The sequence below is a fragment of the Vicugna pacos genome, chromosome 7 (genome assembly GCF_048564905.1).
Source record: "Vicugna pacos chromosome 7, VicPac4, whole genome shotgun sequence".
Classification (NCBI taxonomy): Eukaryota; Metazoa; Chordata; class Mammalia; order Artiodactyla; family Camelidae; genus Vicugna; species Vicugna pacos.
This window is the reverse complement of record NC_132993.1, coordinates 42,282,683-42,298,593: the sequence shown is the minus strand read 5'-3', so window position 1 is coordinate 42,298,593 and position 15,911 is coordinate 42,282,683. Positions and strand designations below refer to the sequence as shown.

Genomic DNA, 15,911 nt, shown 5'->3' with positions numbered 1-15,911 from the left:
AATGAGTGTGTGTGAATGAGAGACAGACAGACAGACAGACAGAGAGAGACAGAAAAAGACATGCATAACAAGACAAAGACAGAAACAGACATACAGAGAGACACGGAGTTTTACTTATTTATTTACTTTTTTGTGGTTTATTTTTATTTATTATTTTATTTCATTTTATTTTCTTATTGAAGTATCATCAGTTTACAATGTTGCATCAATTTCTGGTGTACAGCATAATAGTTCAGTCATACATATAAATACATGTAGTTGTTTTCATATTCTTTTTCATTATGAGTTACTGTAAGATACTGAATATAGTTCCCTATGCTTTACAGTAGTACCTTGTTGTTTGTCTATTTTATATATAGTAGTTGGTATCTGCATATCTCGAAGAAAGACTTAGAGCTTTAGAGAGAGAAAAATACACACAGGAAAACAAAGAGAGACACACACAGATGCAGAGAGGGACTCTAAGACCACAAAGTAATTGATTTTCTTGGACTGAGATTCAAGGGTGTTTATTTTTCTATTTGAAGTTATGATATTAAAATAATTACTAGTAAATAATTTATAAATAATTTAAAAATTAAGTATTGTTTCAAATAATGTCTCTTTAAATGATCCTATTTTACAATGTTTTACTAAAATGGCCCTGTTTTACAGATGAGCAAATAAAATAGTGAAAAGTACTGTATCCTTCAAAATAAAGTCTTACTTACCCTCAAATCGAGTATATATAATTCCTTTCCAATAGCTACCCATGTGTTGGGAGACCCATCCTGGATCCTGGCTTTCAAAGTAGAATCAAGCATCTTGGAATAAAATAATTTAGTGTGTGTTTTGGTGAATTTGTGTTGGGTTATAATTGTGTGTGGCTGTTTGCCTTTCTGACACATATATTGAGAGAAATATTTGCTTTACACAAAGTACAAATTGGCTCTGCCCTTAACTAATTTAGTTAATAAACAACCTTGGTTCCCAGAAACCAAGTAAGACTGACCTGGACTCTCACACAGTGTGACTAACTCAAGATGTTTGTCAGCTAACCTTGGCCCTATAGGAAGGACCCGTCTCCTTCTCCAGAACCTTTTCAGCGATCTAGTAAGTACAACAGGAGAGAGAGATCTGCTTTATATGAGTCCTGCCAAGAGGCTCATTCCACGCTCATCGTGGGGCAATGAAGGCTGACAGAGGGTGTTAACATCACTATTAAAATGCAGGCCCCCCTTTCAGATCTGTAATACATTCATGTCCAGGTTAACAATACCAGAGCCAATGTAAACATACCAGTATTAATACTAGTGCTCATTTGTACTTACAATTTCAGTTTGTAGCTTTGAAGTTCCCAGAACTTTTGGTGGCGATAAAAGTGCATGCGAGATTTTCAGATTAAAACAACATTTTTAGTGCCCTACTATTCCAAATCCCACATCACTGTATAAATCTATCTGCTGTTATCGGGGGAAACTTGGGCCAGCCCACTGAAATTGGAGTTTGCTGTTAACTAAGAGTCAGTAATGACTTACTGTGATTTAGACGACGAAGCATCACTCTTGGCCGATTACATACAGCAAAACAGATGATGTAGGATTTTTTTTTCCTTTGGACTCAGTTGTTACTATTAAGTTTAAAATACATACTTACAGTATTTTGTGTAGACTATCCAAGTTTTTTTGCTAACATTTGTTTTCTTGCAATGTTTGCCCTTCATGAAATGGTAATTCCAAGTATATCCCTAAATGCCTGGCAAAGCGTTTGAATGGATTGCGTCAGGCATCGTGGAAGATTTCCCATTTTAGACCAGGAGGAATTTGTGGGGTCAAACGCTGAACAATGAAAGAGATTCTTGCTCACTGCAAGGCCAGAGGAATCCAGTGGCAGTTTAGGGTCTGAATTGTAAATCAAGCCTGTCATCTCCTTGTCAGCTATGAAAAACCTCTACTCACTTTATACACCATTAGGGTTTGTTATTAGGGTTTTGTGTTGTTTTCCAAAAATTTGAAGGGAAATTAGACTCTTGAGGCATTTGTTCTAAGTGAACATCGAATCTGAACTTTGGAAAAGAGGACCAAAAAATAGTACTATTTTTCAAAGAAATTCTTATTATGATTATACAGCTCTGGCCACAATTAGGAGGAAGGGATACAATGGGAGTTTGAGATTTGAAGATCTTAACTATTTTATATAACATAGATAAACGACAAGTTTATACTGTATAGCATAGGGAACTATATTCAATATCTTGTAGTAACCTATAATGAAAAAGAATATGAAAATGAATATATGTATGTACATGTATGACTGAAACGTTATGCTGTACATCAGAAATTGACACAATATTGTAAAATGGCTACACTTCAATTAAAAAAACCCCCAAACCTCCCAACCCCCACGAAACAATTATTATTGTATTTAACCAAAGATATGGGGTCACTCCATGTTACTCAAAGGCTCTCTCCAGGGGTCATAAACAGTCCACACGTGGTTAATAGACTGGACTCCAGGGATTTCAATGTCTATGAAAATGTTAGCAGACTGAATTCATAATGAATTAATACATTTACATGTGAAATTTAATGAAAACGAGCCTGTTGTTTTTGCACTAAAAGCAGCTTTGACTTTTTTTCCATTAAATCTGGTGAGATTTCTTCTCTGCTCATAACTGGGAACAGGTGGAATTGTTGGCCTGCACAACCTCTTGCCTTGCTGAAAACTTGGCTGTGGGCCAGAAGGTTTGAGAACCACTGCCTTAGGAGTAGGAAAAAAAAAAAAAAGCAAGCTGTTTGAGATCGTTTATTGTGATGATTCAGAATCCATTATCCATTTCGCAAATATTTATTGAACGCCTACTATGTCAGCTCTGTGCAGTGGAGCCTGGGGTGTGGTGGCTGCCAAGTAAAACCTGGTTCATGAAACCATCCCAGCTCGTGAAACAACTGAATGGGAAATGAGAGGATGAGGCCTAACTTCTGAGGACCAAATGCAGAGCAACCTGGCTAAAATCATGTCAGAGTAATTTGCCCCCCACTTGATGGATGATAAAAGAATATACACAGGGCTGGTGTAGAAGTCTGTTTGAGAGAATAATTATTACAATATGTGCTAGAAAAGAACCATAATGATAGACCAGAAAAATAGACCATGACTCTTGACTAATCCATCAGACCAGATCACACGAGTTGATAAGAGTCATGAAGCCTCTGGGGGCGAGTGGTACTATTTAGTAAAACTGTCTCCAACACCCACACACAAGGGGATGAGCAAGAGTGCGCTGTTTACAGAGGGCTACATGTTGGAACAGCAGAGTCTCAGAATAAAGCATCTGAGGTTCACACACTTACAGATATACACCCACTTCAACCTTATTCATTACTTTAAACTTATTTTATTTTAGCAACTGCCATTTTACCTTATGACTCTTATTCCAATCGTATGTTGCCAGAATGTTTGGTCCATGGGATCTATAGCATGTAATAAATTGATACAGAGTCATTCGTTTTTAAAATAAAATAATGACAGTAGTGACCCAGATGAACATAATGAACTGAATTCTAAATGATTTGAGGGCTGACTCTAAAATATGACACAAATGAACTGATTTATGAAACAGAAACAGACTCACAGACATAGAAAACAAATGTATGGTTACCATAGGGGAAAGAGGGTAGAGGAGGGATAAATTAGGAGTTTGGGATTAGCAGATACAAATTATTATATATAAAATAGATAAACAATAAGATCCTACTGTATAGCATGGGGAACTATGTCCAATATCTTATAATAAACATATAAAGAAAAAGAATATGAAAAGGAATATGTATATGTATAACTGAATCACTATGCTGCACACCAGAAACTAACACAACATTGTAAATCAACTATACTTCAATAAATAATAAACAAATAAAAACCTAGACCAAAAAAAAATCATTTTCTCAGTTTCACAGTCACCCTTTATTTGGAGGCTTAGAAGTAAGTTGTCAGCATTCACAGGGGAGAGGAGCGAGGCTCTGTGATAGGTGATGGAAAAAATCAAATGAATAATGAGACATGAGAAGTCATTTTAGTTGCTCATGACTTTTCTCAGACAAGGGCGAGTGGAAAGCTTCTAAAGATATTTGTATTTTCTTCTGCTTCTTCTAAGTATAATAGAGTAAAAAAGTTTAAACAATATGCCTGATATGAGCAAGCTGTAAAATTATGTTACGCTACTGCCTTAACAGGTGACTAGTCATTCCAAATGGAGAGTGAAAAAGGGCATTACTTGGAGAAAATTTACGATAAGGAAAGAGAGTGATGTGAAGAGAGTTGGTATATTAAAATTTGCTTTGTTTTTAATATCTGACTAAGAGTGTTATCCAAGGCAAGTCTTCTCACTTTGTGTTTCAGAGAAGTGAAAGTACACATCCTTTTCCCAAAGAATATATGTGGGTTTATTAGTGTTTGGGGGAAGAACTGAGGTTTTGTTTTGTTTTGTTTTGCAAGGTGACATAAGTTTTGTTGGATGAAGGGTAACCTTTCCATGAGTGAAGGAGAGTTCCCTCTTTCAAGGGTGAAGACGACTTGGAACTCCTTTGGAATCACCTTCAAGTAGATTTTAAGGAAGCAAATGGCTTCCTTTGTCCAGAGACAAAGCAGTAGGTTTTAGTTCTATAATAAAGCTATGTCCCAACAGCAGCACATGTTTAAACTTATTACAAAATTGAGCTTATTTAAATTCAATTCCAAAACTGACAAAAAGAAAAGTATGATTTAGAGAACTATTTAAATTGTGGAACTTCAATTGTATAGTACTTCTTACGATGTTTAAAAAAATTTTATGTTACTGTATAGATTAGTAACCCACACAGTCATGTATGTATACTGTACTTTTATTGGCTTTTGGAAGAATTTGCAAAGGTAGTTTTGATTATGCTCAATTTTTGCCTAATGAACTTACCTTGGAATCTAACCCCTACGTAAGAAAAATCCACACTATAATTTAACACATGTCTGAGATCATAACATACGGTTTCTCCCTGCAAAGCTACCTTATTCCAGATAACTTATCTAGATCAGAGGGGCAGTTGCCTTAATCTAATTTTAATTTCAAATCAGCCTGTAAAACCAAATTAACAAAATATTTAAGGTAATGCTTTTTGCATTTTCTGGTTTCTCATCACCCCTGCACAACTCACATAGTTTTTGTTGAGACATCATCAAATGCCTGAAATGAAAGGGAATTTAAGACCACCAGGGCCATTCGCTAAGGGGGCTGCAGGGCAGCCTTGCATCCCTTGTTCATACTGAAGCTCTCTGGGGTGAGTATGGGTGAATCATCTGACCTGATGCTCAGGGTCAGTCCTCACGCTGATGACTGCTCAGTAACTTCCCCTTCTCTTGCTGTGCTAAGTAGCCAACCCCAAAGGACTAGTGCAAAAGTTGCCCTGGAATCTTCTTGCACAGGTGGGCTTCTACCTGGTAATAACACCCACCCGGTGTTATTTCCACAGGTAGAGTTTCTGCTGCAACAGAAATTTTTTGGTTGCATTTTGTTGGCATTTTCCTTCAAAATACAGTAGACATGTGCTCGAGAAAATGTGATAGGAACTCGGACTGCGGGGAGCCTAAGGACCTTCAGCAGGACAGGACCTCTGTTCATGTTAGTGTTTTCCTCGTCTCATTTGGGAATTGGCATACGAGGGGGCTCGGAGCCATTGCCCTTCTCATGTTTGTCAGGTAAAAGGAGATATTCATGGCTTTCTATTTTCCTTCCTCCCTCTCCCTGACCCTTTAGATTTATGAGGAATCCAAGATGAATTTGGAGCAGGAGAGGCCGTTTGTCTGCAGTGCCCCAGGCTGCTCCCAGGTGAGTATGGGGGTCCTCTGCTCTGGCCGGCAGGGATCACACCTACTTTCCCACAGGGAGGCAACTCTCACTTGGCAGTCATGTCTGTGGTGGACTGTCCTTCTTCACCAAGATATTCCCTGTCATCCTCATCATCACCATCATCATCATTTTCCACTTTGAATAGTCTGAACAACTTCCCTCGCAGCCTCTGAAATACATCGGTGCCGGCCATTTCCACCCATAACTTTCCCTTGGAAGTAAGCCAGCCGCATCCTGCCCACCAGATGTTCAGGATTGTTATTTCAAACAGGGGGAGGAGGGTGCCTGCTTTGACAATAGCCCCTTGAATTCTGGTCCTTTGGATTACAGGTGAAATGGCTTGCCATCGGGGACAGAATTCGATTTTGTTCTGTTTTCCCTTTTAATTAAAATAAACCCCCTGTAGCTCTTCTAGAACCCACAGTTTTCCCATTTATCTAAACTTTAAGAGAGGAAGTTGGCCTGCTGTGCTGGATTAAACCTGTGTAGCCTCTGATGGCTCCCACCAAGTGGATTAGGCGGGAGGATGAGGTGAGGCTCTGTGTGTAGAGTGTTTGGTGTAGGACCGGTGCACTGCGCTCAGTTGAGGTCTACTGTTGCTATGACGGCTGCTGCTGCTACTATTATACATGAACCCATCTCTTTGAAAGAAACTGGAAACACCCATCATCTAAAATCGAACTTTGGCATTTTCCTTTTGGAACTTGTCAGTGACTTTTTCTACACTTGACCCTTTGGAGATCTCCATGTTCTCATCATTGGGCAATGACCCACATGTTCGCGGTCATGCCAAGATCTTCATTTTATGGGATACACGACAAGCTTAGAACTCAGAGCACAGACATGTGGATAGTTATACTGTCCTTCTCTAAAATGCATGGTAGTTTCAAGTGGAATCAAGCCCCACTCTCCTGCCTGTTTACATGGTGGGGTTCACAACAGAATGTGGAACGATTGTCTGGGAGTCAATGAGGGGTGAGATCCATTGAGGACCCCTTTTATTGTATCTCCCCAGAGAGTTTGAGGAGGGTTCTGGAAGCCTCCTGGAGGGAAGATGCCATGGAAACATGAAATGTTACTGCTGGTGCTGCCTTGCAGTGCCTCTAGTGACATCAGCCACCGGCTGAGAAACCAGAGTCCTTTGCTTGGGTTCTGGCAGATTCTGCAGGGACTTTTGAGTGAATGCTGGCTTTCAACCTATAAATAAGAAAAGCAGTTGAGAAAATTATTTTGAATTTCAACTATTTTCTGGCAAGCTGGTTTTGGAAGTCATTTTGAAATAGGAAACACTGGGAAAACACAGATAGGTTGAAGTACTGGGAGAAATTCTGCCAGACCAGGACTCTCCATTGTTAATACAGCGAATTGACTTACCTAACTAAATTAAACTTAGTTTCCTTAAGTCTCAGTAGCCAGAAAGGATCCAATAATTTGAGCAGTTTGCTTTGCTTTGGCTGTGAAAGTGTGACATTAAGTTTTATTCAGTTTGAGTCACTCAGCACATTTTTGGGGAGCCTATGTGTGCATAAAACACATGTATCCCTGCACTCACAGAGCTTCTAGTCTAAGCATCATGTGTGAAACCACATGATAAAATCATCAATTAATTAATTAATTGTGGTTTTCCATGAAGGAAGAGCACGGGCCACCTTGAAGGGTATCATCGGGGGATTTACTTTCCTTGGGGAGGACAGTAGTGGGGTTCCTCTGTGGAATGGCATTTAAGGGAATGGGATCCTCATGAGACTTAGCAGAGGCCAAAGAGGGATCATGGCGAGTTAGGATTCCAGGACAGTCCTGGGTTGTGCATGATGGTAGAGCAGAGCCTTTTGAGGAGGGGTCTTTGGGCGCATCCAACATCTGGATAAGACAGAGAAAAGAAAACTGTGAGGAGGCCTTTGGACTGTGTGGCAGAATTTCCCAAGCTTGGCACTACTCACATTTGGGACTGAATAATTCCTTGTTGGGGAGGGGGCTTCCCTGTGCATTACAGGATGTTTAGCAGCGGCTACCAGTTAGATCCCAGGAGCACTTCTCAGCTGCGAAAACCAAAAATGTTTCCAGGTATTGCTTAATGTCCCTTTGGGGGCCGGATTGGCCCCAGTTGACAGTGACTGCCAGATGGCTTGCATTTTGGCTTTAGCCTGGTTTCTTTTTGGATCCCTTCCTTTTTGGGGACCACATACGTCAAAGTGATGCTCTCCCACTTTGTCTTAGGTATTGCTATAAGCCATCTTTTCTCCTTTTTGGAATCAGGCAGTGCTGCAGACGTGTGGTCACTGGTGTCAGACGCCACTGGAGCTGGGACAGCGAGAGGCCTGAGCAGAGGCTGTTGGGTTTGGCACTTTGGTGCTGGTCGGCGACCTATGAGAGAGGAGTCAGGGCGGGGGCCTGATTGGAAGGGATTACTGAGTGAGTGGGTGGTGAGGAAGTGGAGGTGGCCAGCATAGAGGGCTCTTTCAAGAGTGCTAGGCAGTGACGGGAAGCAGAGTGATATAATGGTAGCCTGAGAAGGAAGCAGCTTTAGAGAGGTTCTTTCTAGAGTAAAGGCTTGCCAGGCTGGATTTAGTCAAGGGCAAGGAGGAGTGAGCATGCTGGCTTGCAAGACCAGAGCTGGAGCGTCAATCCCAGAAGACATGGGGTGTAGAGGATCCCGAAGAAGATGTGGGGGCTGCTTACTCCTCTGAGACAGGAGGGAATGGAAATGGAGCCTATGAAGTTAAAGCCAACTCTGAGATGGAGGTGATAATAAAGGTTGAAGGGGTGCATTTCAAATGACCTTGAACTTGACTGAAGGAGCAGATCATTTCCTTGAGAAGGCTCAGTGGACTGAGGAAAGGTTTGGACAAATATGAGAACTGAGAATTTACATACAATTTTAAGGTAAAATTCCAGGCCTCTTCCCTCAACCCCCACCAAATTTAAATGGAAAGATGTATCTAAAACTTGATGTCTCTGTTTAATGTGAAAGTGTTCCTTTTTCTTGACAAGCTGTCATTAAAATATGAGCATTTTTCAATGGAAGAGGTATTAGAATTGAGAGAATGTAGTAGTTGGCCTGTGATTCCAAGGGTCTCCTGGTGGGGTGTTAGGGGACCACAGTCAATCATTAGTTCAGAGACGTCCCATAGCCTGGGAACCTCACAGAGAAGAAAGGATGGCTGGGAATCAGAAAGGAGAGTAAATAAGAATTATGAATGCTTGTGCTGTGTTGGGAGCGATGGATGGATTTCCCCCCATTTTTCCCTCATTGGAAAGAAACTTTGCTCTGTTAGCAACAGCCTATAATATGTCAGAGGTTTTTTCGTGTTTTTGTTATGGCTCCATTAGCTTTGTCCTAGAAGTAAAGAGAAACAAGCTTCTCTTGCTCTTTCTGATCTGATAAGTCCAATGTTAATTTCACTCTTCCTTTGCCCTCTGCCTTAACCATGTTTTAAATTCCAGTGGCCTCTCTCAGCTCTGTATCTGTTACAGACTGTACATTTTGGATATGCAATTTGCTGCTATTTTCCTACCAAATTTAAAAAAATCACAGATACCCTATATTGTCTCTTTTGAAAGGTAATTATAGTTAATATGAGGTATTATGGAAATTATTAGTAGTATATAGTAAGTATTCTCATTTGTATTCTATTTTAAGCTATTATTTTATGGCACCCAAAAAATGGCTCCAAAAATGACTGCAAATGAAGGATATTACCATGTTGTTTACTGGTTACATATTTTATAGGAAAGATTATAATAAGTTTCTTACTTCGTAGTCTTTCTGTCAAAAGCATTAACCTATGTGTCTAAGCCACACATGGTAGTGTCACATATTTGATGCAGTCATTCTATGGGTGTTACAGAGGACCAAGGGAATAGATGATCCTGTAGTAAAAACCCACATGTCATTATAAATCAGACCTCTGTGTATTCAGAAATCTGGCATAATCGCTCTGCTTTGCAACTGCAGTGCTTTCCTATTTGTATGATACAGATGGCAAAGAAATAAGTGATATTTATTTGGAGAACTACTTTTAGAGTCCTCCAAAGAATTTAGCCCAGTGAATTCCCTCATTCTCATGTATTTGCAGAAAAGTTTTCTACCATTGTATACAATGGTAATTGAAATTTATAATGACTCTTCTGAAGAACTGGGAAGCCCTGAAAGATTTTCTAGATTGTCAAAGATTGGAAATATTCAGCAGATTTTGTTGTGTTTTGTTGTATTTTCATTTGACTTTGATAAAGCAGGTACTCTGTTAAGTTCAGTTATTAAAACATACCAGTCTGAGTTAGGATAGGCTAGGATCTGCTACAATAAGACATTACTCCAAAGCTTCAATGGCTTAAAATAATAGAGGCTTATTTCAGTTGCCCAACCATACATTTCAATTATAGAGTGGCAGGACATTCTTCAGAATTCTTCAGCATTCTTCAGAATTCAGAGATGCTCTTCATAATCTACTTCAGAGATTTAGGATGATTGAGGGGCCACTGTTTCTCATATTGTGAACTGCCATCCTAAAGGGGAGAGGGTCTGACACCAAGAATTAGATGCTCACATCTGGGTGACATGTCACTTCCATTCATGACTCAATAGACAGAACCACTCACATGGCCCCATCCAATCACAAGAGGGCCAGAAAATCCAGTCCCACCATTTGACTGGAAGCCAGACAGCTGAAAATATTTGGGAGCAGCATTTTTGACAACTGTAATATCATTGTGTGAAAATGAAAAATAAAGTGTTGGTTTACTACACTGTACAGAGTGTAATATAGAACACTGAAAATAATTTGTCATGTTACTCTAAACCATATGTATAATTATAAAAAATCAGATAATCAGTGTGCAAGATCTTCATAAACAGAAACATACTGTGCAAATGGCATGGTGTACATTTGTAGAGATAGATGTCAAATAATTAAGCATGACGTGTAATTCTTACCCAGAGTCTGACGTGAATGCGTATGTGCTTGCATAAAATAATTTGTCATTTTACTTATGCTTTCACACCTTTTCAGAACTAATTTTTTGTTTTGCCTGTCACGTTTGTAATGCTGAATAAATCGTTTTCTCTATGATGGCAAATATGTATTACAAAACTGAATGGCTCCTCTCCCTTCTCCCGTTTTTTCTGTTTATCTGACAGCGCTTCCCAACAGAGGACCATCTGATGATTCATAGGCACAAGCATGAAATGACTTTGAAGTTTCCCTCAATAAAAACAGATAATATGTTATCAGGTAAGGAGCCACCAGGCAAAGAGCTTTGGGTAATCAGATCAGCCATGTGTGAGATCCTTGTTCTGCATAATAGGTTGATATCCACTGGCAGATCCTGCGCCTTGAAAATATGTATTTCTAAGGTATAGCCGAGACATAAAATAATGGTAAGCAGAAATGTAATCAGCTAATGTAGTGTTCACTCAAATAATTGGAGAGCTATGACTTCTCATTTTCTGGAATGTGAAATATTTATTACTCTGAAACTTGGCTCCATATAAGTATTTTTTAAAAATCATATACCTGTGATTACTCAAGCAACAAATACTCATTGAGCATCTGTAACGCACACTGCACGGTTCTGAGTACCATGGAGGCTCCAAGATTGATATGATTCCTGTTCCTGAGGACATCACTGTGTAGTGTGTGTGTGAAAACTTAGCTAAAATAAAGGACTGTCCGTGATATATATCAGATGAGCATTGTAAGGAAAAATGCTGTGTGACTTTAGTAGAAGGAGCTCTCTTTTTGGACTGAGGTGGTCAGTGAAGATTTCCTTAAGAAACAGTACCTGCTTCATAATTGTGAGATTAAATGAGATAATGTGTGGACATATAGCAAGTGCTCAGCAAATGTGAGCAGAAATAAAGAATAACAATAATCCATCAATTAAATGCCATTCCTTCTCATTTTGAGAGGCAGTGTGGTAAATTAGAAAGAGTGCAAGGAGAGAGGAAACTTGAACTCTAGCCTGCCTGGCCAGATGACTTTGAGCAAGTGATTGAACGCTTCTGGGCTTCCATTTCTTTTTCCATAAAATGAGAATGATTTTATTTGCCCAGTCTATTTCACAAGCTTATCGTGATTCAGTGAAAGAATGTGAATGAAAGTGTTGCATAAACCCTAGCAGGGTAATTTTTCCTGTTGCCCTTCTTAGGCTAGAAATATTTCACTCAATCTGCTGTCTCCCTGGTATCATGAAAGAGATTATAACGCCCAAGAACATGTTTTAAATGACGTCAGAAGAGAAACTGACTGCCCAGGCAAAACTGGCTCGTATAATTGAGCATTTCTATGGCACTTAAATTTTACAAGTATTTTATTATCACCATTATTAGCAAATCCTGCAAGAGTTTTGTCGGACAGGCTATTATTACAACTCCCATTTCACTGATAGAGGTGAAGGGGCATGAGGGAGGGAGCAGTTTTCCCAAGCTCACCAGCAGGGCAAAATAGGGCCCTCAAACCTGCCGTCCTATCCCTCAGACTCACACCAGCTACTTCGCTGTCAGGCTTCCTCAGTTTATATACACCATCAAATACTTCCGAGGGCAGAACCGTCAGTTCGGCACATCTTAATGATCCTGCCAGGGACTTGTTAATAGTGCAGATGTACTGTAGTTTGGAAGACTCTTGAGTTCAAAGGCAGCCTCTTCTCTTCCTCTGCCCCTCTCCCCCAGCCAGTTTGTTTTCATTGAACAAGCAGTATTGTCTTTCCTTAAGTCTAGAAACAGAGATGCAGAAACTCAAATTTCTAAGAATTATGAAAGCCTAGAAGGGCTAGGAAGGGTGGTTTGTTCTTTTGTTTTTATCATTTATTCTGTTCTATGGAGTCACATGTGGTGTAACTTTAGAGTTCAACAAGGAACATGTATATGCAAGTAGCAAGGCTGTAGACTTTGGAATTCCCTGTATTTAAAATAGTAAGTGCATCCTTTATTTTTCCCAAACAGGATCCCTAAAGTAGGCTGCCTGGTAGGAGGGGAGTGGGAGGGAGCAATAATTATGTGGGGGTGGTATTACTCTAGTGGCAAGTAACAGCCTAGTTTCTCCCAGGCAGGCTGCTGGGTTGGTCCTGCAAGGAGGCCCAGTCTGAAGGTCAGAAAAAAAGTAACTAAAGTTGTGTGAACGTTCTATACATTTCCTAAAAACAGATTTTTGTTGAAGCTCTTGGAGCTTTTCAACTGTTCTTATCAGAACCTTACTCGTTTTTGGCTGTTGCTGCCAAAAATTGGCAGTGCCAGGTGGAAAATTGTGGAGAGGAAAGTCACACTAATTTTTATTATGGCAAACTTGGAATAAGAAAATGAAGGGAGAAGTAAATTTAAGGAAAAAGAGCATGAATAATATAAGAGCGTATTTTCTTTTGCTTTATTGAAACTGGTATGAGGCCATTTCATATTCCCAACAAAATTAAGTGTTAATTTTTAAACTTGCTACCCACTCTGCATGTTCATAGTCTTGTAGAATTTTCTTGCTGGAACAGAATACAAAGCTATCCAGTCCAGCTCCAGGGGGCTGAGGTCTGCTACATGCATTTAGGGGATGAAGGTCTACTATATGTCACTTGCCAATGTGGTCCACACTGAATTGTTAACAGGCTATTTACAAGGTATTTTTGCTTTGCCATTTTTTTTTCCAGGAAAGACTTTAATATATATTTATCCCAAACATCATTTTAGTTTTAGTCTATTAGATTGTGATTATAAACATGACTGAAGTTTTACTTGTCTATATCTTGATTTATTTAGATTTGAATTTATCAAAAGCTTCAGAATCTACTTTCATTAAAGATATGTTAATTAGAATTTAATTTCTTAAGGTACCTTAAGCCTATTTTGTGGCCTTTCCTGAAGATGAATGATTTCATACAACTTGAAATAAAGTAACAGTAAAAACAAAAATAGTATAAATCAAATCTTAAATCAGCAAGCATTATCAGGGCAAAACTCTTCAAGTTCCTCCTGGGCTATTTTTTTCAAGCAATATTCAATTGCACAAAATTTCATTTCAGATGAATTGGAGTTTGACATGTATTAAGGAGATAAAGCATGGTAGGTATGTTTATTACTAATTTCAGCTTATCTGGCTCACCTAAATTTTGGAAAATCACTTCATCCTTCATTAATTGCAAACACTACAGTTAGGGAAGTTATTAAGATACCACAGACATGCTCTTCAAGGATAAACGTCTAAAGAGTTGTAAGATCTGAAATAACTTTATAGCTTTGCCGTAAAGTCCATTTTATTTAGGCCAGGTAGAATTTACTACTCAAAACGACTGTAAATGATCTTTGACATGCCACATGGCAGGATAATAAAAGTGACAGTCATGGTGTTTTATTAAGAGGAGTCTGCTCTTGTGGATAGACAGTAAACATAAAACCTCTCATTCTAACAAGACAGTATTAGTAGGGGCATGATTAGGGGGGATGGTGGTGAATTCTGAGGGCAAAGGCTTACATCTCCTCCCACTTTGATCCTTCCATCCTTATTTAGGCCATGTGGTACATTTCTAGAGTCCTGATATAATGAGGGACAGAAATCTTTCCGTTCAGCTATTCTTGATCTGATAGAAGACAATTTCACAGAGAGGGAAGTTGTCATATGAAAGGTTTCTTGGTGCCAAGTTTGAAATGGGAATCCTCTGAGGACAACATACTTCCACACATAGGTTGCAGAATTACCAGCTACCACATGACAAAATTATGATCAAATTTCAGTGTGAGAGGTAAAGAGAATAGTGTTTGGGTTTATTTTATGGTATTATGGCTAGGTATCCAGGAATTCCCCAATCTTGCCCTGTCCAACATCCCCACTCCCATTTATTTACAAGGTTCCCAAGTTCTGTATAAGAAAAAAACAGAATAAGAGTCAAAGTACAACTTCGTAACTGAACAAATACTAAGCAAATAAGACATTAATAAGCAAATAATATTCTAAATGAAAACTCTGTGTGTAAATGTTGTGTGTTGTGAGTGTGGTGGAAATTTTGACCTAGAAGATGGTAGATTTTGCTTCATGAAAAGAAAGATGAAATTCAAGAGCATTGTGGACCTTTTTCAAAAGATAAAACCCGATCAATACTTAGGTGGGAAACCTGATAAAGAGACACAGGGGACCATGCCTGTCAATGTCTAGTTAGTTTCCTCACCAGGCATCATAGCCTGATTAATGCTGTGAGCAACTGGGCTGCGCTTGGAGAGAAGTTGGGACAGGCACCAGCTGAGGTGTGAGAAGAAGGTCTGAAGTTTCCTCTCCACCAACATTTATTCATTTATTCAACAAACATTAATGAGTGCCTGCAAGGATCCTATTGTGCTGGGTGCTGGGGCTATGGCATTGAACCAGACAGATAAGGTCTCTCTTCCATGGAACTGAGTACACTCTTTTGGGGGTGGGGAGGAAGAAAGATAATAGACAAAAAAACAAAACAAAACAAAAACCCCCTGATAAATAAACAAGAAAATTTCAGTTAGGGACAAGTGCTACAATGAAGATAAAACATGATAATGTGACACAGGTAGCCAGCAGACTGCCTAAGGGAGGTCAGGAAAGGCCTCTTGTGCATGAGTGGCATTTTAGCCAAGACCTGATGTTCAGCACTGCAGGCTCAGGGGTTCTTTCTCCCTGACTTCTGAATATGGCAGGGCTGGAAATGGTGATTCCCCGGGACCAGATGCGGTGCAGCTGACTGTGTCTAGAGCTGACACGTGGAAGACAGGCAAGAGAGACTGGCTTCCTTGTTCCATCTTCCTTATCATCCTCTGATACAGAGCATCTAACATAAATGACAGTATAGTCCTTCAGAGACTAGATTAGGTCTAGAAGTGGGCCTATTTCTAGTTTCTGTCTATAAACCTAATTCTCACCAGGGAGAAAGCAAAATGTCTTCATTGTACATGTATTTGTACAATTTCAATCTGTATCTGTGTCTTCTGCGGGCCAAGTGTTGTAAGAGACCCCCTTACCTAAGCATTTCTTAGTTGACTCACAGCCTCTCCATGGGTATCTGGTGCACCAGCTCTCCACCTTGACAATGAATGGATTCCAACATGTGA

General features: G+C 39.5%; 1 protein-coding gene across 5 annotated transcripts in view; it reads left to right on the top strand.

Moving 5' to 3' along the window:
* CREB5 (cAMP responsive element binding protein 5) overlaps positions 1-15,911 on the top strand; it is a 379,577-nt gene that overhangs the window by 63,332 nt on the left and 300,334 nt on the right. For all 5 annotated transcript variants that reach the window (XM_072964769.1, XM_072964765.1, XM_015237286.3 and 2 more), the window contains 2 exons: positions 5,768-5,839; positions 10,998-11,091. In XM_072964769.1, coding sequence (XP_072820870.1) covers positions 5,768-5,839; positions 10,998-11,091 — 166 coding nt within the window. The remainder of the gene's footprint in view (positions 1-5,767; positions 5,840-10,997; positions 11,092-15,911) is intronic.